The sequence below is a fragment of the Bombus huntii genome, chromosome 4, assembly GCF_024542735.1.
Source record: "Bombus huntii isolate Logan2020A chromosome 4, iyBomHunt1.1, whole genome shotgun sequence".
NCBI lineage: Eukaryota > Metazoa > Arthropoda > Insecta > Hymenoptera > Apidae > Bombus > Bombus huntii.
In genome coordinates, this window is record NC_066241.1 from 17,975,380 (window position 1) to 18,001,841 (window position 26,462).

The following is a 26,462-nucleotide window of genomic DNA, read 5'->3' on the forward strand; positions in this document are numbered from 1 at the left end:
GCGAAAGCTCTTTGCTTGTTCGTGGAAAAACTCGAAAGGGATATTTGAAATTTTGTCTCGAAGAGTTTCGAGATTGAAGGTGAAATTGTTTCGTTTTAGAGATTTTTCTATGTGCACTGTACGAATAGTTTGTGTACGGTACGATGGAATGGGGAATAATGTGGTGAAAAAATAAATGGGAAATTTGAGCTGAAATTGGGAGAGAATAGAGTGAAAATTGAGGGGACACGTGTTTTTGTTTGTGGCAGTTTTGAGGGGAATCTTGTACGACGAATTTTAATACAAGTTCTCTTATACAATATGCAAATATTAATAAGGAATAACCAAGGTATAAATACAATTTTTGTTCTAATAATGCATTCAATACAATTTATTGTAAATAAATATAATATTTGACTTTGCAACGCGTGAGGAAGTTGTCAAATAAAATTGACTTTGACACGAAACTCTCACGCCGCAACTTTAGCAACAAACAGTGCACTGAAAGCAATATAAAAGAAGTAGAAAAGTAGAACGAAGAAGAAGAAGAAGAAATGAAGAAAGATAAAAAACGTGTCAAAAGTAAGATGACTTCCGCAAGAGGAATATCAAAGTCGAAATCAATCTTCGAGGGGCGAATGTTTGCCAGACAATCGCGACCGACTTAAACTTTAAGCTTCTGCCGGCGAAAGCAATTCCAGAGAAGCTGGCTAGGCTAACTCGCGGAAGAATGAGCGATCCTTATCCTTGCCGCTTGAATTTTGCATGGCATCCTGGAAACGAACACCCTGCTCCTGGACCAGACGAACCGAGGCTAGGGGCTTTCGTTATAATATTCACAAAGCGAGAAAGAGTGAGAGAGGCAGGTAAAGACAGTTATGTGAAAATGAGGTGTAGCTATGAAGAAATCGTAAGTTTTCGCCGACGTTGCGGACAAAAAGATAAGAGGATTTTTTAAATATTCCTTAGTTTTCTTATGAGCACAGTATAGTTAGAGATTTACGTGCTTACGAGAAACGACCTATTTTCCATTACAAATATTACAAATTAAAAATGTCTGTTGATATTAAAAATTAAGAGGTATAGGTACATGTGATAACAAATTTCTCATTTCGCGTTAAATTCAATGTTCATTTAAATGAGAAACGATACTTCATATATACCAACATAGTACTCATTCATGTCGTTTATCTTGAAACATTACATATTAAGCAACAATATAATATTTTATGTCCATAAAATCACTCCAAAATCAATGTCGATTCTCTGTATTCACTTAGACCTGCACTGCTGATTCCAACGACGATATTTCTGGAAGGTATAAAATCGACGTATCTCACAATAAAGCGGTCATTTCGAAGGTCCACCACTGGTGCAATATTCACGATCGTAGCGCACGTGTTCCCTCAGAATCGAGAATTCACCAGCCGCGCGAGTCTGAACGAGATTCAATAAAGTACCTGGAGAGTCCAGCGGCCGAACCATCGAAGGAGATCAATGCTTTTGCATTTTCCGCAGACAGAGATCGTTATCCGTCGCTGGCTAGACGCGGAGGGAATCGAACAATCGCGTCGATATTTGTTTGAACGCTGGTCACAGAACTGACTTATGGGATTATATCCTTGCTTGTAGCAGGAAGCCATTGACCCGGGCAGCTCTAGCCGACTTCGAGGTCCGTTTCCTTAAAAAGATACCAGTCGTCGATTCTCTCTCTGGTTGCATTCACCACGAGACCCGATACCCTGTCAGGAATAAAGAAAATCCGTGGGTTCAATAAACGGCCCGCTCTAGAATTCAATCGGCATCGCCCGCTCGATATTTCATATTTCTCGATATTAGTGCACGAAACTTCGTCGAGTAGTTTCTGCGTGCACACGCGGACGATTGCGGTTTCCGGAGCCAATAACGGGGGGAGGGAAGGGGGGGGGGGGGGTCACGACTCGATGATTACGATCGTGTGGCTCGTCGGACCGATGGCATGTCTGTGGAATGATGAAAAAGAAGTTTGGTGTTAGGGTTTAGGATTTCGTGGGTTTTGTTTAAAAATTGATAAATAAAAGTGAGATATGTGGATCAAAGTATAGGAAGACTATAAATTAAATCATCGAGCGGTGATTTACTTCTTCCTAGTTTTCTACTGCCACACATATCGGTTTTGATATTCCACGCACTAGCTGTTAAATACCCGCAACGATATCTTTTTTTTTTTTTTTGTATCCTTATTCATCAAGCCGTCTGAGGCTTAATTATGTATTTACGGCACTTGCTTGTTCAAATCTTTTGTTACCTCGAAATAAAGGACGATCCTGTAGCACATTACAAAGATTAACATTTGGATGAAATCCGATCAAGCGAATAATCCGTAAGCAATTTTATAGCGGGGGAAACATTGACAAAGAGCGGAGAGGAAGCGACGCAAAGGGAAACGATAGAAGATAATACCGTTACGGGATGTCGATCCAGGCGGGCCACTGAATCAGAAAGGTGCACCGTACATTCGCAAATGAGGCCAAACACGCGCATCCGCCGCGTTTTGATGCAGCTTAATCGAATCGTCCCACCAATAACGAAGAGATGCCGGAGTTGCCCGTGTGCACCATAGTTGGCTAGGTGTTGTGGACACTAATCCACAGGGACCAATTCGATTTACGCGTTCGGGCGTCTCCGAAATTGTACCATAAACGCGAACGATTACCGATCACACACGGGTACCACTAGGTTCGATAGTGGAGCTTCGTGTGGTTCTTTGAACTTTGCTTGTGAAACTGGGTTAATTATAGCTGAAAGGAAGCAGGATGAAATGATGATGAAAATAAATGTCGCGTCGTGTGTTATTGTTTGCAAGTTTCTGAATATTCTCGAGGTTAGGTGCCATACTGATGAACGATTCTTCTCATTCTTTTTGTTATCGAACAGAGAGCGATGTGCACGTGGCGAAAAAAATTTCTAAATTCTTTAATACGACTGGAAAAATTCAATATTATGTAAATGGAATGTGAAATCTGTAATGTAAGGGATCACGCATATATCAATTTGCAGTATATAAAATCTATAAAGACGTTTCCCTCCTGAGAGGAGGTCGACGACGCGACGCGTCAAGTGCCATGGAGAAATCAAAAGAAGGAGCGTCCTTTTATATCTCAGCCGGATAACGACGGAATGATCGAGAAATCGAAAAGAGCTACGAGAAGACAATTGGGAATAAGAAAGACGATGGTTGATGCTATCGAGTGATTCAGAGCACCGAAAACGGGAGGAATTCGAAATGATGCAAACATTGGCCTAAGGGCGTTGTCGGAATATGAAATCACGATGAACAAACTTTAATATCCAAATGTAGATCACGGAATGTCAGTATTGGCCGCAGGAAAAGACAAGAAAGCGGTTGGAACGTCTTTTGTGTTCCGTCAGAAGCGTTGCGAAAACGTTTCGCGTTATTGCTTCTCTACGTATATATGTATCTGCTGGCAAACTGCTAGTTATTCGGGATATGCGCGGATCGATCTCTTATCTTAGAACGATAGAAGTCGCGTTGCCTGCGCATTTCCAATTCTTTCCAATTTATATGTCACAAAATCGTAGAAGCATAAATTTAAAAACCTGTTTTATTGTATTCTTTTGCATTTTTGTACTTATATACATAGAGAAAGAAGCTATAAATATTACGAGAATACAACAGTTACCTATTTTATTAGTTATACGTCACAATTTCGAAAATGCTGTAGCGTAATAATTAGACTACGGACTTTTACGCAAATTCATAGTTCTATGAATACAACATTCTGCGTTTGTGAATAATTTCACAAAATCGAATGTTCAGGGTGAAAATGGTGGATCGTGTCGCAAAATGCAAATATTAGCTGGGAAATTTTGCAAGTATTTCGGACGCAGGTGCCCAGGTGAACTGGTCGGCATTAACTATATTAGCTGGCAGACATAACATGAATTATGGAGGAGGATTTATCCCCTTTCCCTCTAGCAGACAGCAACTTTGATGGCTTCAAGTATCGACGTTACGGTAGCCGTAACAGCTTATAATCGCCTATTACCAATACTGACGCACGGTATTAGACAAATTAACCTTAAACAAACTAGTGAACAATTTGTCGTATGAACTTTGAATGCGTTCTTCGTAGATTATATATCCTCACGTTTGCATATCGACATTACGACATACTCTTCTCATACTTAATAATTCAACGATCCGTCGTTCCTACTCCTTTAATGTTTTATACAAATATTTTGTTTCATAACGTGGTAGTTCATATAAACGTTTTTTTTTTCTCGTCGCATATAACAAAATCTACTGCTTCTCCGCGTTAGCGACCGCTCGGAACAGGAGATAAATGAGCAGCAACCGCATTATCATCGAAACACCAGGACATGACGTGGATCAAAAATTAAACGATCCCAGCATCGTCGTTTCGTTAGGTCGGACACTTTGACGGGAAACGAGGAAAGCAGGAAAATGGCCAGCGCGTGCGTTGAATTATTCAGGGATGAGCCAACGACACACGCAGCTCGAGTAGGAGAACCCGAGCGCGCCATCCTATTTGTATCGTTGATCGGTGAATATTTAGCAACGATATTTATCCGAATCATGATCTCGTATTTCGTTCCAGTGTGTCACGTTCACATGGCTACGTTCGATCGTTCAATCGACTAAATCAAAATCAATATTCCTCGCAACAAATTCTAGTGACGCGTTGCTGCGGTCCCTGTTCGATCTGGCGAATACAAAGTTCTGTTTGCACCGCTTTGATACGTGCAAGAAACTTGCTCGATCATTGCTCACAAACTTGCACACTTCTGAACGGCAAGCGAGATATTTTGAGCTTGTGTATCGTTTTATCGATGGATGAACACCATGTACGATGGCAAGAGTTGATAGCAGCAGATTGAAGATTGGATATACGAAAGTTGATGTGAGCAAATACCAAAAGTCTCGATCACATTGGTCGAGTTACCTACCTAGATTCAAGTGATTTAAATTAATGGATGAAATTAGTTCCAATGAAACTTGAAACTAAATTGTATAAACTGTGCAACTGTAAATACATATAGCGTCAGGGAATTTAGAGAACGCAGACAGTGGGCGATTATTCGCATCTCCTGTACCACTGCATCATTAATTAATCGTATTCATTACGTTTCATGCCTGTGGGAATTCGGTGTGCGTCGCCGAAATCGAAGTGCCACGCATTCATACATACTGTTTTAGAACATTTGCTATATCAGTACGGTGAAACCGTATTCAAACTCACGGAAAATTAATCTAAATGCTGATTATCCGACGTGCAACGATAATTAACGCAACAAAAGGAAATTAACGTTATCATAAACGTTATGTGGGTAGGGTTCGCTTACAAGCCTTTGTTTCAGAAGGTTATCTGTTTGAAAAAAATGTTCCACCGAGCATCAGAATTATAATAATAAAATATTGGAAACATATGAAATATTAAAATGCGATAACAAACGATACCTGTTCAATCGTCCAACGAACAAAAATCCTGTTCTACTCGCATTTCGCACATCACTCGTTAACACACGACACGTGTCTCGTTCAATTTTATACTGGCACGCCTCGTCGAATTTATTTCGTGGTCAACAATGCTTCCACTGTAACAAGACATTAAAATTTCCCAACCGATATTATTGTGGAGCAGCGGTGACACAACGATGCTAAATATTTAATTTATTTTTCGAACTCGCAAATTTACGTCGGTATTCTTCGGACGATATACGTACGTACCTCGAAACGAAAAATTGCCATTCGCCATTCGGGCATCGTGCTTCGGCCTAATTCCCATACGTTCGACGGCCGGAGAAAAGGAAACGACTCTTCGGGGGTTGGTAGAGGATGAACGGAACTATCAGCCACACGAATGGCTGGAAATTAGGACTAGCAGTTTTTCGGCTATTTATTGCTCGGGCTTTGAAGTTATTCGAAAGCTTTCAGGAAGTTACTGTACCGCTCTCTTTCGGGTTCACGGTATAGAGGTAGATTTTGAGATTTGTCGACGATTCGGTCAGTTCTATACTCAGTCCTTGTGTGTTCAAATTGTAATGTGCACGAATTTTATTTCTTTCGATGTTTTGCTGAATTTAAATGAAAAATTCTGATGATCAATGTCGGAATGAATAAAACGATGAAAAAAGGAGCAGAAGGTTTAAAAAGCTGATTTCATAAAAATTGTTTCTCGCAGCTACTAAATGTAGCGGGGCTGTAAATTTCCATTCTTTGTTTCGATAATCCTCCGAATCTGAATACTGATCCTTATGTCATTATACCGACAAGAGACCATTTTAATAATCGTTTAATAAACTGCTTTCAATCGAGATTCTATACCGGATTCGGTACAATTAAACGTAAAGAAAACCGAGGCGGATAACGGTGCTCAGAGCCGCGATACTTACAAGCGTCTCCAATTTCGAAGTTGTTCGAGAAGATATAAAGTTCAAATGGCGATTTCAGTCGTAAATCTTCGATTGGATCGTCGAGGTCTGCGGCGAAATCCACTGTAAATCGCGAAAGTTTCTTCTTAATCGCTGAAAGGCAGTTCGCGAAAGTTACCGCTTACAACATCCCTTCGATTTCCACCACCTCTCCCGACCGACCCCCTCCACCCCCTGTTTCTAACTGTTCGTCCTTAAAAGTCTTAACATCGTTCGAATGTAATACAGACGTCGAATTTTCCAGAACTGAGGAACTTGCTCGCGATCTTGGCGCGATAAAAAGTTTGTTATCGAGCCGATTGTTTCGATGTTTGATAGCTTTGGTTAAAAATGACGTTTTAATGCTCACACGTTTAAATTTCCGTTTCGAAATTTCGTTTCGAAAGAAACGGAATATTTGATGGAGTAGATTTTATTCTGTTGAGATATGTATAATTTTCTGCGCTGGACTGGGTTAAATGCGTGGTAGAGATGCTTGTATGTGAGTGTCGGTGTGTGAAAGTGCGTGTGCGCGCGGCGTCTCGAAAACAGATGAGTGTAAACTAGTCAGTCGGTTAACAGTCGGGTATGGAAGAAAGTGCTGAGACGCGTGCAAGTGTGTATCGATGAATATATAAGAAATCGTCCATGAAATAAATATATTACTATTTTAATATGAATCTTCAGTGTAAATTTAGTGTTCCTATAACATTATTTCGGCTTCAAAGATCCACAATTCTCAACATATTCTTCCCAATAGATTATATGCTTTCTTTCTTTTCATACATGGCATAAACAATACCATTCGCAGTGTACAATAACTTTTTGTATTACACGTATCATACAACGGACCAATTCTTTTGCTTTTCTTTTAAGCAAAAGAAGTTGAAACAAATTTTACAGTTCGCTCGATGCTTAGGAAACGTTTCATTTGTAAACTCAGTTTATTAAGCGGGAAGCAAAAAAATTGCAGAAAATGCTTCGTTTGTGGTTCAGGCGTACCGAGAAGAAAAGTAGACCTCACCCTCTCTGGGTGAATTTCGTCAAAGCTGGACCCTTAAGAGGTTAATCCTTCCACGCTCCCTACGTTCGCCATTTCTTGCTCATTAATTCAAAAGAATCTTTCGAAACTTATCCGCAAAAGACCCGCGAAACGTTCAAAGATCGAAAACAAAAGGAAAAAAAGAAGTCGCTACTCGGCTTTCAGCGAGTCTCTTTGATTTATTTCCAGCTTAGGCATCCATCCCCCTTAGCGTGTTGAGTTTTCTCGCTTCGGCGTCGAGTGACATTCCGGCTTCCGCCATTATTCCGTCGGAGGATCGTCTCTAGAGGGAGCGAGTTACGGACACGAGTTCACATGAATTTCCGCTCGTTAGCAAGCACACAAAGAGGAGACACAAACGCGTGCAGAAGAGATCCGTCACCCTTCCTTCATCCTCGGCTTTTTTTTCCTTTCTTCTGTGTAAAAATCGTCTTCAAGGGTCCTTGAAACGTTGAAGAGTACCGCGTGACACGATCAAAGAATACGTACTGATTAAAGTATACTCTTCCGGAGAAGCGTTCGCGCGAAACTATCGCGCAGAGGGTAAACTCGTCGAAGCTAAATCGCTTTAACGGCTGTCGTGTACGTCCTGTGGGTCTTATTTAACATTATTTTAACTCTTGAAGAATTAAAAAAAAAGAAGTAGGTTCTTAGATTGATAAAATTTTACTGTGTATGCACGTTGGACTTGCTGATCGATCGAATAACAAAATTCTTCCAGTGCACGAAGTTTATACTCTTAGTGAAGTACTGGACTAGAAATGTCCAAAATGTCTCACACGCGAGGAAGTTCCAGAATCTTTTTCAATCTCTGACCAGCACCAGCTGTAAATCTTAAATCACGCTCGAACACTATTCAACCATAGAACTCGTGCGACGTGCACAACCGATTGCGCGCTTCCCACCATGTCGTCCCTTCAAATTCAGACAATTTTAAAACTTTATAGAGAAGAGAAATTTCTCGGGACGCAGCTTTCCACGAAAACAGGCGTCAAATGACCAAAGCTCGAGTAACTACGAGTCGGTAACTGACGTTCATCACGGATGCAGCAAAGATTTAGAGAGCAAGAAAACCAGTTTTTGCCCTACGCTGATTTTCAAAAAATTCTCGCAGTGATAAGAATCTTTTCCAGTTGCTACAAAGAAACAGGCAGAAGGGTAATAACTCAGGTGACATTCTCGACAATTTGTCTTAATAATAAATATAACTATTTGTACATTTTTTCTCAACTAAAAGCACATTTACACTTCCATAGTACTACTCTTTGACGTGCAGCGCAGACGAGTACAAGACAAAGCAAGTATGTCGTCTGTGGTAGTGGAGACGCGTGTTTTAGTTGAGGAAAAACTTTGCACTTCCAGGGAACGTCGCTTCTTCCCGTTCGAAAGTTACGAAACGGCTTTTAATTAATTTCTCGAGGAAATCACGTTTGTACCGTGTTTCAAATTTATGGATCAGTGTACGAAAGGAAAGATCGTGGTTAAAAGAATTGTTCGATGAAAATTATTAACAATCCGTGATTGCTGGCGCCATCTACAGCCGGTAAGAAAAGCGGAAAGAAGTAATTTGCGTTTGGCCGTAAAAGCAGCGATCTGTAAAGAGTTGAATTACTGAGAAAATAAATTATTTATCTAGGAGCGCTATTATAGCGTATTTACTAACAATGGAATTTAGTACAGAAAAAGTTAAACATTTTTGTTCAAGTTAATGTAATTATTACATACTACTAGATTACAATTGCATTAGAAAAGTATCGAAATTTCTGTTAGACTGCTTTTCATAAAATGTTTATTACGACCACTATTTAAAAAATTTACATTTAGCAAATTTGGAAAGTTAGATTTTCAAATTTTAATTCTAACGTAACTTCTTGAGAAGACTCCTTCTCGCGTGTCGAAGTCTTCTTTTACTTGCAGTCTGAAAATCAGTATGAAATATTTATAAAGAAGAAGATCGAACGCCAGACACTAATAATAAATAAGCTGAATTCCACTCCATTTGAATGCTTGTTTATTTCTACAACGATGAAAATTTAAGATTTCTCAAAACTTTATACCAAGACACGTATCTCTGTATATTTCTTTTCCAATGTTGAATGTAATTTTCTTCGATTCTCCGTTGACCTCTAACTCTTCGAAACTTTATATCTCGCGTATTTTCTCTCCTCTTTTTCTCGAGGGAAGCTTAAAAAATATTTCCTACTCGCGGTAACATTCCTTTTCTATTATTTCTAAGTAAACTGGGCTTACACTAGTATCGCTAGAAAACATTTTCACTATGACGTGTCCAATAGAAAAGAAACAATTAAAATATTGAATTCATTAATAATATTAAAAATAGTATTATATAGACTCGATGAAATTTTATTTATTTTATCTAAAAACAGAAGGTAACGTTATCTATTACATTCCATTGCATTTATTTAAGCCGATGCAGAAAAATTTCCCTTCAATTCTTCTGCATCGGCTATTTTCGTCGTTCAGAAATCGATCGAGACGAAACAATATCCTGCACTGATCTCTTCTTTTTCTCTCTTCAAATTCTCTTCTGTGTCTCTGCCATGAGACGCGTTACCTTTCCGAATTGACGATCGTTCGTGATCAAAGTGATTGACCCTGCAGAATCGGTGCCGGTGGCCATGAAATTCGTCGACCTGTTTTTACATTCCGAAAGAGTCCGACTAAATTACGAGTTTCATAATTCATCGCGTCGTACATCGATTTGAAAGCTCTCTGGTCGGTGCACATAAGCGAGAAAAAGAGAAGGAAGGAAGGATCGACAGACAGAGACTCGTCTTCGCTTCGGGGCGAATCCAGCCTCGAGTGGCTGGAAGCTTGAAATTGCGGACAGAATGCGTCCGTTCGAGCTAGATGCTTGCTCTTCCGATAAAGATATTAAGTAACGAACTGGATCGACGAACGGGACTGCTCGTTTTTCCAACATTTTCCTTGTCTTTTCCTCGCTCTGACACGACAACACAGATATTTCCTCAGTTGATGGCGCTTCCAGGTTATTAGGAAGCTTAGACAGACGTCGTGACGTTTTTTAATGCTAATGCCGTTGATGGAACAACGAGGAACGGGTTAACAGAGTTACGTTATTCAAGATAATGTAACAAAACAAATAGAATACGATATTTTTATTGGAAAATAATTATTTCGATAAAAATTTTATCGAAATTTGTACGATTATCGTGATGTTCTGATAGAATCCTTTAAAACTCACAAGGTTCTTAAATATCAGAAAAAAATCCCCTTTGAAAGCAAGCAAAAATTTTCTTTCAAAATAATTATCGTCGGAAATCCAACAAGGGTTCTTACGTCCCGTGCATGCTATAAACTTGTACTGCAGTTCGTTATCCTAAACGTACTCATACCTCGCGTCTCTCCCCAACCTATGCCAAAAGCACTTACTCTATCAGAAACCATCGTCCCGCGTATCGTCGATTGGCTGTGCCAATCTAGAACACCGATAGAACCCTCGAAAACAGGAACTGGAGGACCAAGGAACGAGTTTATCGACTAGAGCACGGAAGAATGCTTATCTCGTTATTCAAATATCGTCATGGAGCTCGCGTGTATCAAATATCTGCTCCGCTTTCGCGTTACCACGCCGCGACATCTACCACCCCCTCTGTTCCACCTCCGATAAAAGACTTCTCGCCGAGGCAGAAGGCCGTTCCTCCCGCCAAGTCGAAGTTCTGTTTCCGCCGTATCCCCAGGACACTTCCTATATTTCCTCACTGTATTTCTGGCTCGCTATTCCTATTCCCCCACCCCCAATCCCCAGTTGTTCGCCCCGTAAATTGCGACAGAGCAGAAGATACGGCCGGGGGCCTTATCTCACCTGACGCGACTCCCAACTTTTTCTGGAATTTCCCGAGCACCGCCTCTGTTTGGATCAAACGAGATGGCTCGGCGTCCACTCGAGGATCGGTGCTCCAGGTGAACTAGGTCGTTGAACCGTTCTGTTAATCGCGAAGGATATATCGATTAGAGAGTAGTTATATATGGGGAAAAATAACAGTGCTAGTAAGTTTGGTAACGGTATAATTTATTTCAATATCGTTCACGCCAACACAAAATCAAGCATGATACTCCGTCAGTCTACATGCACGCAGTCATCATTCGCCACTAAATCTTCTCGTCACAACGACTCTCTTTCACGCCGACCACACTCCTTGACAACGCTGACAACACCACCCCCAACGAGGACAACACTTTCCGACCACGCTGGTGTGACGTCAATCCACATCTGAGGCCAGATGTGTGTAGGTCCTCATCGCGTAACCCCAGTAACCCCCAGAACCCACCATAAACTTAAACTTTCAGTTTATTAATCTCGTAAGTGTTATCGGTTTATGGATAGTCCTTGGAATAGTCCTTAGATTTATTGCACGTTCTTACAAATTACGTAGAAAGCGGGTAGTTACCTAATGGGAAAAACGAATATTTGTCCAACGGAAAAGCTGATTTTTCCCATGAACAATGTCACCTGCGAGCTACGTTGGTAGGAGGCTTCCTCCACCTATCTTCATTTATTAACGTGGGCTATAACCAATTGGCATCGCGGATCGTTACCCTTACTTTTCCTAACGAAAAGTGTGAGCAATGAATCCGCGTTGTTAGTTCAAAGGGCACAACCACACCGAGCTTTCCTTCGTAATAATACGAGAACACCTCTGGACTGAAACTAAAACCTTCCATCAGTCAACATCTCTCAGATCAGTCGCGAAAACTGTACTTATTAAGTTGTGTTATTCAATAAAGTTCGATAGGAAAGAAAGATAGTAGTTGTGTTACGGCTCAACCTTCTTGTCTTTAAATCCTAAGCCTTAATTTTACGTGACACTGGCAATAATGAAAGCTCCCCAACTCACTCACGGCTACCTTTTATGCCCTGGCTCCGGTATACCTGGCACGCACATGTCCTATGATCAAATAGACCTTAATTACTCAGGGTTTTCTTCCGATACTACATATATTTATTTGTAACATGAAATATCTGTATTTTAATTTACTTACGCATTACGTGTATTGGAAAAGTTACACAAATTTTACTTTTTAATAGAAAATGAAATAGATATATTATGAATTAAGTAAATATATTATAAAATATTTGTAGAGTAGAAAATAAAAGTTATGGAGAGCGTGCAATTTGTATCAAATATCATCAACTATGTTAGTACTGAAGTTAACAATGTACAACGGTGTGCAGAAGTTTTCATTTAATAAATGGCGATATTTCAAAGAATTTTAGCTAACATTGTATAGAGATGTTTATTGTTCTACTATACAGTAGACTTTTGTAAAGAGATTTCTAATGTATGCTTCATAGCTCGTAAGCCAAGAGCTCGCACGGAGAATCCGCACTCCGGCGTACAAGTTTCCGACGCGTCACTCATTTTTACGACCGACTTCGCGATGTCGAGATCGCATTTCCCTTTTCTCCTTTCGGTTTTTTCTGCCGCGGTGGCATACTGTATCGCGCCGCTGTTTTATATCCCCGCGTTTGCATTTCACGCTGCGCGAAGCGTGTCGATCCAATCTCCAGTTGTTCGAACAAGTACCACAACAAGCAATACGCAACTATATACGTTGCGCCCGTTCATTACCGTCCACCTCAGTTTTCCCTATGATCGTTCGATACGTCTACGAGGTTTCCTTCATAGATTACCATCGCTTCTATTTTCCCTCCTCGATGGTAAAAGAAATTCGAACATTTCGATTTTAAGAGATTTTAATTAGAACAAAGATAAAAGATAAGCATTTGAAATAGCCAGTCATTTCAATCGCTTTATTGCATAGTAAATTTAGCATTAAATTTTACCTCGCTCAAAAAGCATCGACGTGTACAGGCTCGTTCGAAAATAAAGAGAACCAGCTGCAAGTCATTAATTACTCTGTCCTTGGCTCAATGATCGTAATGCAACGAATAATCGCTTCACCGATGTTTAATTACAGAATCATGCCTCGATGTGGTTGTAACAAAAAAGAAAGAAAGAAAAGAAACGTAACGTACCTACGTAATTGCTAATTAACAAGTGTCAATTAAACGTGAACAAAGGGGCCGGCAAAATATACTCCAATAAATGCGGTGTTATGTACTCTGGAAGAAAAGTGACATAACAAAGGTTGATAAGTTCCGCATAATATAACTGAAATTGATGTGTCTTTACTAACTTTTAATTGCCTGATCGGAGAAGTTTCTGGTTAAGAGACGACCCAATTGACGGGTTACGATGAAACGAGGAATAGAACGATAGTCGTTTGGAAGCTCGATTAAACTCGGCCGTGTTTAAAACGAGTTTATGCCATGAATTTTACAAACAGGCAACCGATCGAACGCGTAAACGTCTGCTTTCATCGATATTTTTAGCTCACGGAGGAACGTTCGATGTTTTTGCACGATAACTTTCCACAGAAAGCGAAGTTTAACATTGCCGGTTCTTTCTCGCCACAAGTCGGAAGTTTGTTTGCAATTTTCTGTCAACGGAGACAGCCAATTTTCCTTCAGTTCGATCGAATATTCGGCATGGTCGTTGGTTTCTTATACATGTATGTTCATCGTGTACATGTATACTTTTCTTTCATTTTTCTTTCGTTTCTCTTCCCAGTAGTTCGATATCTAGCCGAAATATCGAGAAGTATAAATGCACCTCACGCGAAAATTTATCGCCGCGACATTGAATAATGAAAATAAAAAAGAAATTGTCGGATGAAAATTTCTCGCAACTAGCGCAATCTCTATTTTCTATTAATTACTCCATTAATTGCAAATCCTTGCGCAACACGAAGTAGATATTCCCTTTAGGTATGACGAGCAATTAACGAACGCAGGTTGCAGCGTTTCCAGCTGAAAATTTACGCGAGCCACGACTACCGAATGTTTCGCCTCTGAATCAATTTCAATTAAACGTTTGACGATTCGAGTTGATGTCAGTTTTCAGGTCGCAATTCTAATTAATTTCCATCCGCGTTACGGACCGACTAATGGGGCTATTGACGCAGGAATAACGCGTTCGTAACTACTATTAAAAAAATGGAAACAATCGAAATAATCGAAGTGAAATAACTCGTTAAAAATGAAATAATCTGAGTGATAAGATCAACGATTAGACACGTTTGTTTAATTTCTCTGTTTTCATTGTTCCTCGTTACAATGTAGCCACGAAATTAATATAAAGTTTAGTTACCTGCAGAGCTCCCAATTAGTTCCAGTGTCATACATGTAGGCCACTGACCTAGAAAATCTCTATACCTCTGCCACATTTTCACAATAGGGTGCCAGAAATATCAGTTTAGACGTCGCCCGGCTTCCTACGGGTACTGTGTGCACATCTATAGGATTTCAGAATAAATTTCTAAAAATTGACAATCTTAACGGTACTTATTCAGACACTAAAATTCTTAATAACATCTTTTCAAATTTATGGTAACAGAGTTGAAAATATTTTTAACTCGACTTGTGCGATACGGCTCAAAATGTATCCCAACATTTATTTACTTTTAACCATAAGATAAAAGTTAACGCTTTCAAAGGAAAAGTCGTTCTTAATCAGCATCTCAACTTCGTTAGCCGGGTACCTCAACAAGTTTGATTAAATTTTATTCAGTGACCCTTTTCGCTCGGCCAAGAGTCCCGAGAATTTTGGTGGCATCGCGAAACATTCAACTAGACTCGTATTTAAAATGTAAAATCTTCGTCTCAAACTTCCATAATTCCTGTTTTGAGTCCCAGAGCACGTTGTTGTCGAGTTTTCCCCTCGCTGAACTGTCCTCCTTGCCGTGCGAAACGATTTATAACCATCGTTCGCCAAAGCAAATAAGTGACTGAACATCTTTCCTAGAGACACGTAAATGTAAATGAAATTTCCGATTGGAAAACTTTTCCATGATTCGTTATTATTGCGAGTGGTTTTATAACGAATTCTACGCGATGCCGATAGTACATCGACACAGTGAAAAACACGATCTTTAAATTCTAACTTAAATCGCGATAACTTCAACGTTTTTATTTTTTTAAGTGTTCCTTTTTACCCTTAAACTCTTTGCTTCGGTTTCAAGCAAAGGCAAGGCAGAAGGAAAAAGAGATAACTAAGTGAGCCGTTAGTCGTGTGCGTTTCAACGGTACGAAATTGATCCTGAAAATTGATCATCAGGAAAGTCTATTGGCCGTGTCGTGAAAATTGCGCACGAAATTGATGCTTGTCGAAAATAAATAAGTTTGTCTACGTTTTAACCGAGATTGCTATTGATGGTATACTTTAAAAAGATGTTCCATTTTGACTTGGAGATTCCACGTTTTGCCATTTTTCAATTTATCTTAGAGAATGAGAACCTTAATCTTCTTTCATCTCGGATTGTCGCATTTAACGTTGTTAAACTTAGCATTGTTATGGTTAACACTGCTGCGTAAGGTACTGCAGCTCTCAGGTGCAAGCCATGTGCAAAAAAAAAAAGATTGACAGCGTTTCGCTGACATTGCAGTTAACTTCAGTATCGAAGGACACACTGGTATTGGTATCAATACTGGTATTAGTATTTTATCTATTATATTTATATTACAGGATATATACTTCAATAGTTATCCCGATTAGGCATTTCTCGCTTTTCTTGGTGAATATCTACCATAAGTCGCTAAAGTTACAGATCCTTTTGTAACACTCTATATCCCGCTCGCCAGCACGCGTGCGTTTTTAAAACTCATTGAAATGGTTCCGTCCTGTCGGCGAAACAACAACAGCAGCAGACGAAGAACACGCTGCAGGACAGTGGCCAGCTGAGCGTGTTCTTCCGGTTTACATGCGGCCAAGACACGCGACAAGCTCGATGGCCTCTTCAGTGACGATTCTGTCCTCAGTCATGAATAATGCTCTGCATCCGGCGACTGTACGAGACGGTCCGTGGTCGCGTTCAAAGACGATGAAACAACGTTCTCTAGGCCCGGAAACGAAATTTTGGGACGACAGAGTTGTGAAATTTCGCGTGAACCGCGATGTCGGCCAACGAGGATGCGTCTAATGGTCGTGTAGAGCTGATTGTGGCGGAAGGGAAGTGGAATGTGGATGAGATGGAGAGTAGTGGAAATTGATCTCGGTGGATAATGAAGTTGAAAGTGTGAGAGTTTGAAGAAGAAGAAAAGAACGATGATGTGGATGCTTAATGTGTCTCGGTCAGTGACAGGGAATCTTGTTAAACTGATTTTCGAGTGATCTTCGTGTGCTTGTGCGGGATGTCCTCTCACGGGGAATACGATGTAGTTTGGTGATGACAATGGAAAGGCGCTGTAAGAGTTTTACTGATTTTGCGAGCAAGAGTGGAACTTGCACCACTAAATAATCAAAGAATTAATCATTTTCTAATACAAATTTCAATTAATTCGGTAGCATCTTGTATAAAAAGCAAATCATTTTTTAATACTAGGTAAATACTAAAACCACCACTAGACGTTATATCTCTGAAACAATGCACAAAGTATATAACTGTCTTCTAAAATGAACGGAATAGTTAATGAACCTTCTGCAACATTCAACAGGCGAATCTCAGCAGACGCGTTAAAGTATCTTCTAATTAGCGTTCGCTAATTAACCGGTGATGCAGTACACACGCAACGATCTATTCAGCTGCCAAAGAATAAGATGGTGGCGGAGGATGACGATGATGTTGCGTCAGAATGAGCATAGGCCCCGTTATTTTGTGGCTTCGCGTTACACTCGCGAAAACTCTCGATCGAATACACTTTATCGTTGCATAATATCGCAAAAGCAAGCTCTCCGCGCATTAATTTGATTAGTTATGGCAACAATAACCATAATGCGAACCCCGACGGAGATAACCAATAATTACGGAACCATAGAAGGGGTTGTTTCCCTTAATCACTTTCTTGCCTCCGAGTCTGCGAACCCTCTAATTTCTCGCAGGTACTTCATTACAGATATCCTTATCTTCGTTCGCCGGGCTATGTACGCGGCTATGACTTAGAGACGATGATGGATGGATGGAGCGCGGTGAAATCTTTGAAATTAATTTAGTACCAGCCGGAACTCGTTTCGAAGACCAATATATGCGACTGAAAGATATAATAGGTGGATGAAGCAGAGTGAAATCTTTGGGATCGGTCTTAAAGTCTGAAGAAATTTCTTTCGTATGCCTAATCAAATATAGCGTCGTTCGATAAATTCGTACTAATTTTCGTGACGATAGATTTGAGAATTGACGATCGATAGTTTCACGAGAAACTCGTAAAAGCAAGAAAGCTATAAAAGTGGAGTTTCGTGGACGTTAACACGAGTAGAATTTCAGCGATTCCCACGCAAAGACTTTTCAGAGTGAAATTGATACGCGATACGTGTTTTTCGTTTCGATACCTATGGGAGTAATTCCGTGTCACTGAGAGCCGCAGCAAAAAGGCCGATCTCTATTAATAAAATTTATTAGACGAGCACGTCCCACGGGACGAATATCGACCCAAATCATCCAACTTTTCTGCCGTGTATTGAAAACCGCTTTATCGCGTGCTATAGCATCGCAAGTTCCCCTGGCAGTTGGCAAGAAAAAGTTGCTTCTGTCATTAGCCTCCATCAGGAGAACGTGGACACGCGAAACTTCCCTTTCCTTCTTCTCCTTCGTCTTTAGCTCGGTTTTTTCTCTCTTGCGTTCACAATGTTATGCGCAACACACGAAACGCGTCCGTTAGCTAGAAACGACGACGTTTTGCCTCGTTTCCTTCTCGTTTTCACGGCTCCATGTGTCAACCAACCGATACGTGTGCCATTTCTCAGCTTGCCTGTTCGCGATGACAAGATGTCGTGCGCGATTCTGCTCGAAAATGACGCGATGAAGGCGTCCAAGATGGTTGCGATGAAAACTGATGACTATTGCAGGGATGTTCGTCGGGGAAGCACAATTTTTGAGAATGAAACGATTTTTTAGTAACATGATACTAAAATCTCTCGTTACACCGATTCTTGTAAATACCACATTCTTGTGACGTGATTTTTAGTTCATAGAATAACGATAAAGAAGACCTCTCTTTCGCTTTATAGAATTATCCGTTTAAATTATATTTGCGTGGCTTTTTACGGTGGCGTAATGTTAATTTGCACATCGTTTCAATTTATTGTGCGTTCGTGAGTACACATTTAATCATCGCGACGGACGATTCATTAACACGCGAGCAAGTGTGCAATAATAGTGTTCCAGCAACGATTTCGCCGTGTCTTATGCATGATTTCGTTGATTCGAATACTAAATGCCGAGCACCACTCTCTATAAAGCTGTTGTTCAAACAAGCTCTTAACGAAACGTTGCGCGTCATTTAATTATCGAAAACTTTATCACGATGCTTTTAACAGTCGTTGTACATTTACTTCTTTAAACTTCCTTGTAATAGCAGAATTACAAGAATGCGTGCCAGCCATTTTGCTACATGGATATTAAATGATTTCATGAAACTTTTATACGTATTACTGCAATGATAACACTAACTATTCTGTAACATAATGATAATTGAATTTATTTCCTAAATTTTTTTTAGTATATAAATTTAACGTTAGCGCGTGTTTATATGAATATTAATAGCCAACTCCGTTTAAAGAGATCAAGGCAAAGAAATCACATGAAACATAGTTGCGCGCAAATGTAAACCACATTCTCATAAGAAGTATTGGTATGTCGCGAACTGTGAGAACTACGTTTGTCATTGATCGTGTAATTTATGCTTACTGACGGTTTGTTCTGCAATTACGTGAAACTTTTTACTACTATCTATTTCCTTTTAGTGACGAACTTATAGCCAGAGCTTATAAACACAGCGTGGCATAAAGTTTTCACTCTCTAAGTTTCACGATTATTGACCATGAGACTAGACGTAGCAAGTTTTATGATACATTTATAACGCCAATTTTATCGTTTGACGTCAACGCAGATTGTCTCGTGTAGACGATACATTATTCCAATATTCCATTGACGTAAGAATATTTAACGCTTAGCGTATTAAAATATTTATATTGAATCTGATAATTTCATATAGAATTTAATTACTCTTTTTTGTATATTTATGATTGTTCGACGTTCATGTAGTCTGGACGAAAATACATGTTGGAAAATTTGATGAAAGATTGCTAATTAATAAAATGGATAACAACTAATTACTAATCGGTGATCAGTTAGTAAAGTAGGACAATTTTGATGCAAATCGCATTTCGTTAAAAGGAACGTAGAGCGATTTTCCGGGGACGAACGCTTCGCAAGATGAAAGCTAGAAATCTGTGACTGCACGATGTGAAGTATACGCTGGCGCCAGTGATCCGATATAATAGAGACGCGTGTGTATGATCCTTAATTAGCATAGAAATTGATGAATACGTGAAAAATGGTGTATCTCGGGGATTTGGTCGCCATTATGGAGGAACGTGACTTTGACAGGGACGCCATCGACGCGGACTCTCTCGAGTCCGAGGTAATGGAACTTATTTGCTCGTATCTAGATGATAGGAAAGAAACGTACACTGTATGATGTTCAAATTTTGAAACGTACAATTCTGTCCATCAAATATACACATTGTTCTAAATATTTTATCACTTACAAAAGTTGTATACGGTTGTAAGAAAAATATAACACGATGACTCTTCTTGCACGATTAGGCCCGCGTTCTCTCTTTGCGTCTTCTCTTTTCTTTCAGCGTTACATACTAATTGATCTATGCAACGTAAAATTGTAAGAACTGTTACCGTAATACGAATCCATAATATAATCTAACCACTTGTCACATTAATTCTCCAAGTTCGTAAAGTATATTTGAATACGTAACTTCACGAAACATTGACAACACGCTATATCACATGCGTTATTGCAGGCTATACAATTGTCAACGGGTCCAAAACAGTTGGATCTCAGTAACGGGGGCCTGTCAAGGATTCCCGACAGTGCTATAGCGTTCCCAGCGATAGAAGAGCTAATACTGAGCCAGAATCAACTTACGAACACGAAGAACAATATGATACTACTACACAGGTATGACGTAGACATTCTGTACGGAAACTAATTTTGCTAATGCTGCTGTTGAAATCAATTATTGCTGTTTCCTATCCTGCATTCTGTCAACTATATCGTAAAGTAATATATAACGAATAATAAATATCGAATGAATAATAATGAATACATAATATATAATGGCGTGTTTTATAAATCTACTATTATTAACAAATTTCCATTCATATCAAGTGTCCGATTCATTAATCATAAAGTTACTCGGAAAGTAATACAATCGATGAAACGAATAGTTTATTGATATCGCTAGAGGGGTTAAGTTGAATGAGTTTCTTTTTATAACGAAGGTTCCCGAAACTTCATATCCTCCATCTGGAGTGCAACGAGCTGAGGAGAATACCACGGGAATTACTGGAGCTTACGGGGTTGACCTACCTCAATCTCTCAGACAACAAAATCGAGAAAATTCCGGCCGACATAAGCCAGCTTATCAAGTATGTAGAGTCAATTTTACCAGATTTATCGCTTTAGGAAACATGCTACGAGAGATATGCGATCCCTTGCGCAATGTTTCCTTGCTAACCAATTATTTTTTCATATATCGGAATAGTTAATAAAAAATTATTCAGAGTCGATCGAACGATTAGAAAGAAATGGCTGGTTATCAGGATTACGAAGAAATGAAGAATAATTCGACGGCAGAAGTAAAATGATAGTACCGAATTTTTGCTCATAATTTTCTTATATTTCACATAATTCTTAGTTATAAAAGCGTAACGATATTCGTGAATTGTTAGCGAAGTTTGTACGTTATTCATAGAGCAGGGCGCAAAGTAAACTACTTATTACGGAAATTTCGTTATGCTATGAAACATTATCGTTATCATCAATTTTTAATTGAACGTTTCTAGGTAATTTAGTATACCTTTTCGCATTAAACTTTTTATTATCTTATGAAACACTGTTAATTTCAAATTAAACATTTCCTGGCAATTTAACTTCCATCTTACGTATCTGTAGTAGGTCAGTTACTATTAATCGATAAATTAATATTACTATCGTCGTAAATATTTTGATCGCGCCCTTATTAATTTAACGATAGAAGCAATTGGAAGAGTATGCCACTAAAACTTGTAGATAATTATATAAAAAGTGGTACAGAACATCTCCGCGGTTTTAAGGGATTACGATATTCTAAAAATCCTTAGAATTGGTAAAATTGATTTCTCATGGAACCGATATATATCAGATCTATCAATAAATGCTGAACAGCGTGAAAGAAACTAAGAAATATGAGGTTTCTCGAATCACGATTTGACGTGGAATAGCATGGCTGGGGCATTGAAGGATATTCAACGGAGAGAACGTTTCTGGAAAGAAATGTTTTCAATCATACAGAAGAATCGTAATTTTAAGATGTCTGTGACGTCTCCTTTTCATATCAGCCGTGATTGAAGAGTCACTTATCAAACGTAAAATTTTCCCGAAGAATATCTTACAAAAAAGAAGAGAATTGTAAATTCTAAGTTCAAGAAAAATCTTCCATTTTTTATCAGGGATATGAAAGATCATTTAATCTTATAGCAATCAGCGAAAATCACACCAAGAATTTGACATTAATAGCTTTAATGACCTTTTTCATATCTCAAGACTTAAGTAGAAGATGCTTACGACGATATCCGCAGTGTTTGGATTCGTTTAAAAACTTCATCTTCGTCAGTTTTCATTGAAAAGAAGAAAAAGAAGGAAAAATAAATCAACGCCAGATAGTTGTTCTATCCTCGACAAAACTATATTGAACAATTTTTTATTTTCGAATAAATGAAAGTGTTCGTTGATACACAGAAATGTTAATTTTCAAAGTCTTAAAATATTTAAACAGTTTTAATTCTAAATATCTTTCTATCGTCGAACAGGAATAGATAACGTGATGTGCATGCGCGATTATTAGCGTGAACATTTAAACGATGGAAGCTGTAAATTCATAGTGATTCATTCTGGAAATTCATAGTGAGATACGATAATTCGTTGGATATATACGCGAGTTGTTCAATTTCCAGAGACGATCGAAGTTTATCGTGCCAAAGATCTGTCGATAAATCAACGCTGCTTCCGCGCCATGATAACAGAAAGTTATTCGTTAATTAATCGAACGAATCGCCGTGTCAGGTATAGGTATATATATATATTTGTTGATTTCCTTGCATCCGGAAAGCCCTTACCTAGTCGACGGTGTGCTAATTAAGATAAATTGCTTAACCCCATGGATAATTAAAGCTGGAATCGAATAGAAACCGATATCACGATCTGCGCTTCAAACCTCGTTAGTTCCAGTGAAATATAGAAATTTCTAACAAAGACCACAGGAATTGAACTACATTTCTTATTATTAATTACAATATCTAATTTGACCTTAATTTATTAATTCTTAAGAAATCTTTTTTCTTTTTTTATTTTACTACGTAATGACTTTACTACTTTAATTCTTCTTTTTTCTTCAATTTCGAGAAACTTTACAATTTGTCCAGTAAGAACATTCGATAATTTAATTCCATCGTACTAATTCGGTTTTAGAAAGAAGCATGTGACAGCTTTTTCTAGACATTGAAAAAGCATTTGATAATAAAGTATGGTACGAAGGCCTGTTATACAAAATCAAACAAAAATTTCCAACATTCTAGCATACTCTCGTAAAATCATGCCTCGAGGACTGATCATTCTTCGTCAAAAATCAGAACTCCATCTCAGATGTTTGCAATATCGTTGCTGGACTTCCACAGGGCAGTGTATTAGGTCTTGTACTATATATATTGTACTGCATTAAAATTTAATACATTTTCACGTTCACGTATTCATGTTTGTTGAAAGTTGAAGAGAAAAACACTTGTCGGGAAAAGAAAATCTAGACTGAGTTCCAAGAAGAAGAACTATAATTTTGCATTATAAGCTAAAGATACGATCCTTCTTGTTATTCTAGTCTAATTATTCGACAGTCCTATTAATTTATATCGTGTATAATTCCTAAGAGACAAAAACACACGTTAAATTGCACGTGTAACATGCACGAACTTCTCTACACGACGTTGTTTAGTTACGAAAGTCGCGTGTAGCAGAAAGTTGCATTTAGAAATTGAAACTTTGCTAGTTAAGTTTGTTACGCAAGGCTATTACAGACACGTAAAATCGCAAATCGCTACGTTTACATGGATAAGGTCACGGTGATTCCTTACAGTCTGAATCAAATTTTTGTTTGTGGAGAAATAATTTGTATAATTCCGTATTCCATATTTACATAGTTCAAGGTGAAACGATTTAGCAAAAATATTACATTAACGTACCTACGATTGAAACTTGCGAAATGTTGTATTGTATTCTGTAAAATGGTACGTAGGTTTACGCTTACTCGCCTTTCGTGTGCTAAATTTTACAAGATTGAAATTCAGGGTAGCGGTATAATTATCCGCCTCCAGATTTACACTTTAATCGATTTGTAGTAACGGTACTTGCATCTGTCTAAAATATATAATTTAACGTTGAATTAATAATCAGAAGAATCACGTACTATTTATTTGTGGAATTAGCAGACTATGAAAGTAAATTGCTCGTGAAAAGGCAATAATACATTTTACTGTTTGCTATATATGATATCACTTTTAGCAATTTCTGACGACACATTACGGTTGATAGTATAAATATCGTAAATATATTTAGTATGTTCTGGCATAACAGCTCATCAATTGGCAATTACACACGGCTAAATCGAATATCATTCCACGTGCCGTTCTTTACACGCAAAATTCGCGCCAAATCTTGTTCGAGCCAAGCAAAGATAAACGCTGGGGACGCGTAGGTGGGTTAATAAATCGCGCAAAGCGTCTCATCCGACTAGCCGATCGCGAGGGGCCCGTGTAATTAAGTCGGAGATTACGTAAAGTTTCTCGAAAAGTGCTTTCCACCGGCCGGAAACAAGGATGCCAAACGTTCGCCAGAAAGAGGAACTACGGTGTGAGCACGAGCCCACTAACACATATCCCCGTGCCTTCTACCAAACACACACGTCGTTCACCTGTGATAGAGAGAAAGAGAAAAAATGAAACACGTATAAGAATGCATTTGCACGAGAGAGAATGGCAAAAGCTAAAGCCAACTTGGCTGGTGGGATGGAGTTGGGCAACACGCCCAGAAGTCGTACATCGGTGTGCAGTGGTGCAGAAACAACGAAGGAAGAAGAGCCGTGCCGCGAATTAATACGAAACTTTCCAATAATCAGCTGGCGGCCACAGAGGGCCGTATTTGCCTCTGGGTTAGTTGAAATGTGATATGGAATATGGGAGAGGGACGAATTTGTGGCATGTGGAAGTAATTGCGATGGTGAATTCAGAGAGTTAATCGCAAAAATATTGAAAATTTTCTTCTTTTTTTTCCTTTTTTTCTTTGTTAATGCGGTTTTAATCTCCTTGAGGAGATTATTCTGCAATATTGAAAATTAATGGAGGAAAAATTAATGTATCTTATTTGAACTTTTCAAACTGTAAATTAATTAATGTAAATAAAACTTTGACACGGCTGTCGAATTTTTCATTAGGACAAATTATATAAATGTAAATTATAGATAATAATTGTACGTTGCAAAACTCGAATTTTATATTCGTACTGTACACGTGCTATTAATTAAAGATTGCGATGGCGATTCCCCTTTCTGACCTTGCATTTATGCCATTTTAACTTCCTCCCTCTTGTAATCCTATGATTTCTAGCTAAATTACTGCAGGATACGAAGAGGAGAGCGAAATATAGAGAAATCATTTATGTAGTTATGTAAACGAGATTGTATGGATGAGTCATATACTACGTAAGGATATAATGCAATTGTTCAAATATATTAAACAAATTATTCCGTTTAAATGATATATAAATTTATTAACGACATCAATCAATCTTTCTAAAAACAATCGAACTTGTTGAAAGCTTAAACGTCTGCTTCATATTACATTCAACGTTATTTAAAAAATGGTTGCAATGCTGTTTTAATAGTAAATTATTTTTTCCTACTCTTTATTAAGGAAGTATGTTACGTTGTAATCAATAACAGTCTATTTGGTGCTATTATTTTCAAAGTATAAAAAATAATAACTATTCACTACATCCAATTCAATGTTCAGGAAATTCTATGCTCAGGTGAATTTTAAAAAGTTTCCAACCGTGTTGGGTATTTCTTGTTAGTAGCACGAGGAACCATTCCATTCACCGTAATTAACAACGCTAATTATTAATCGCTTGTTACTACAACAACTCAATAGAAAATGGCAGCAATCTGATACAAAATTCAAACCGAAATTGGAACGGTATTTGACAGATTAATTTATAGTTCTACTTCAACGAAAGATTAAATTTAATTAAATTTCAAACTAATATCAGAGTTAGCACAATCAAATTTGTTAACAACACGCTCTTAGAGATATTCAAGGATTAAATTGGTTATTACGTTACATACTTTTTACGGAATGTGAATGAACTCTTTCATTATTTATAAGTGAAAGAGCAGGTTCCTTATCCGCATTTTAAACTGTACATGAGGCATTATGTAAAATGAATGCGTGCAGCTATGTTCTTCATTCCATGGTAATCGTAAATTATAAAAAAAATTGTCATTTTGTACTCTATAAAAGAAAATCATAAGGCATTTTTAAAATTATATAAATATTTCATGAAAGAAAATAAAGAGAGATTTTCATTTTGAGTTTAACGGTTTCTAAAACTTAGAAAATATTTTTTCTTGCTATTTGCCATTAGATTAACCCGTTATTCATACGATAACAGTATACAGTTTACATTATACAGTTAAAAAATATTATTTAACTATATAACACCTAGATGAACACAGCAACACAAACATTTCGCCTATTTAAGTAAATATGAAAATACAATCATAAAAAAGAGGACCAGCTGCTTTTTCTCAGCCTTTTTTACTAAAACAAAAGAATCATTTAAAATATTAAATAGAGTCCCGAG

At 38.3% G+C, this 26,462-nt stretch overlaps 1 protein-coding gene across 1 annotated transcript in view; it reads left to right on the plus strand.

Moving 5' to 3' along the window:
- LOC126864476 (uncharacterized) overlaps positions 1–26,462 on the plus strand; it is a 97,659-nt gene that overhangs the window by 47,066 nt on the left and 24,131 nt on the right. Inside the window, exons 5-6 of the mRNA XM_050615845.1 lie at positions 20,317–20,474; positions 20,798–20,944. Of these exons, the coding sequence (XP_050471802.1) occupies positions 20,317–20,474; positions 20,798–20,944 (305 nt within the window). The remainder of the gene's footprint in view (positions 1–20,316; positions 20,475–20,797; positions 20,945–26,462) is intronic.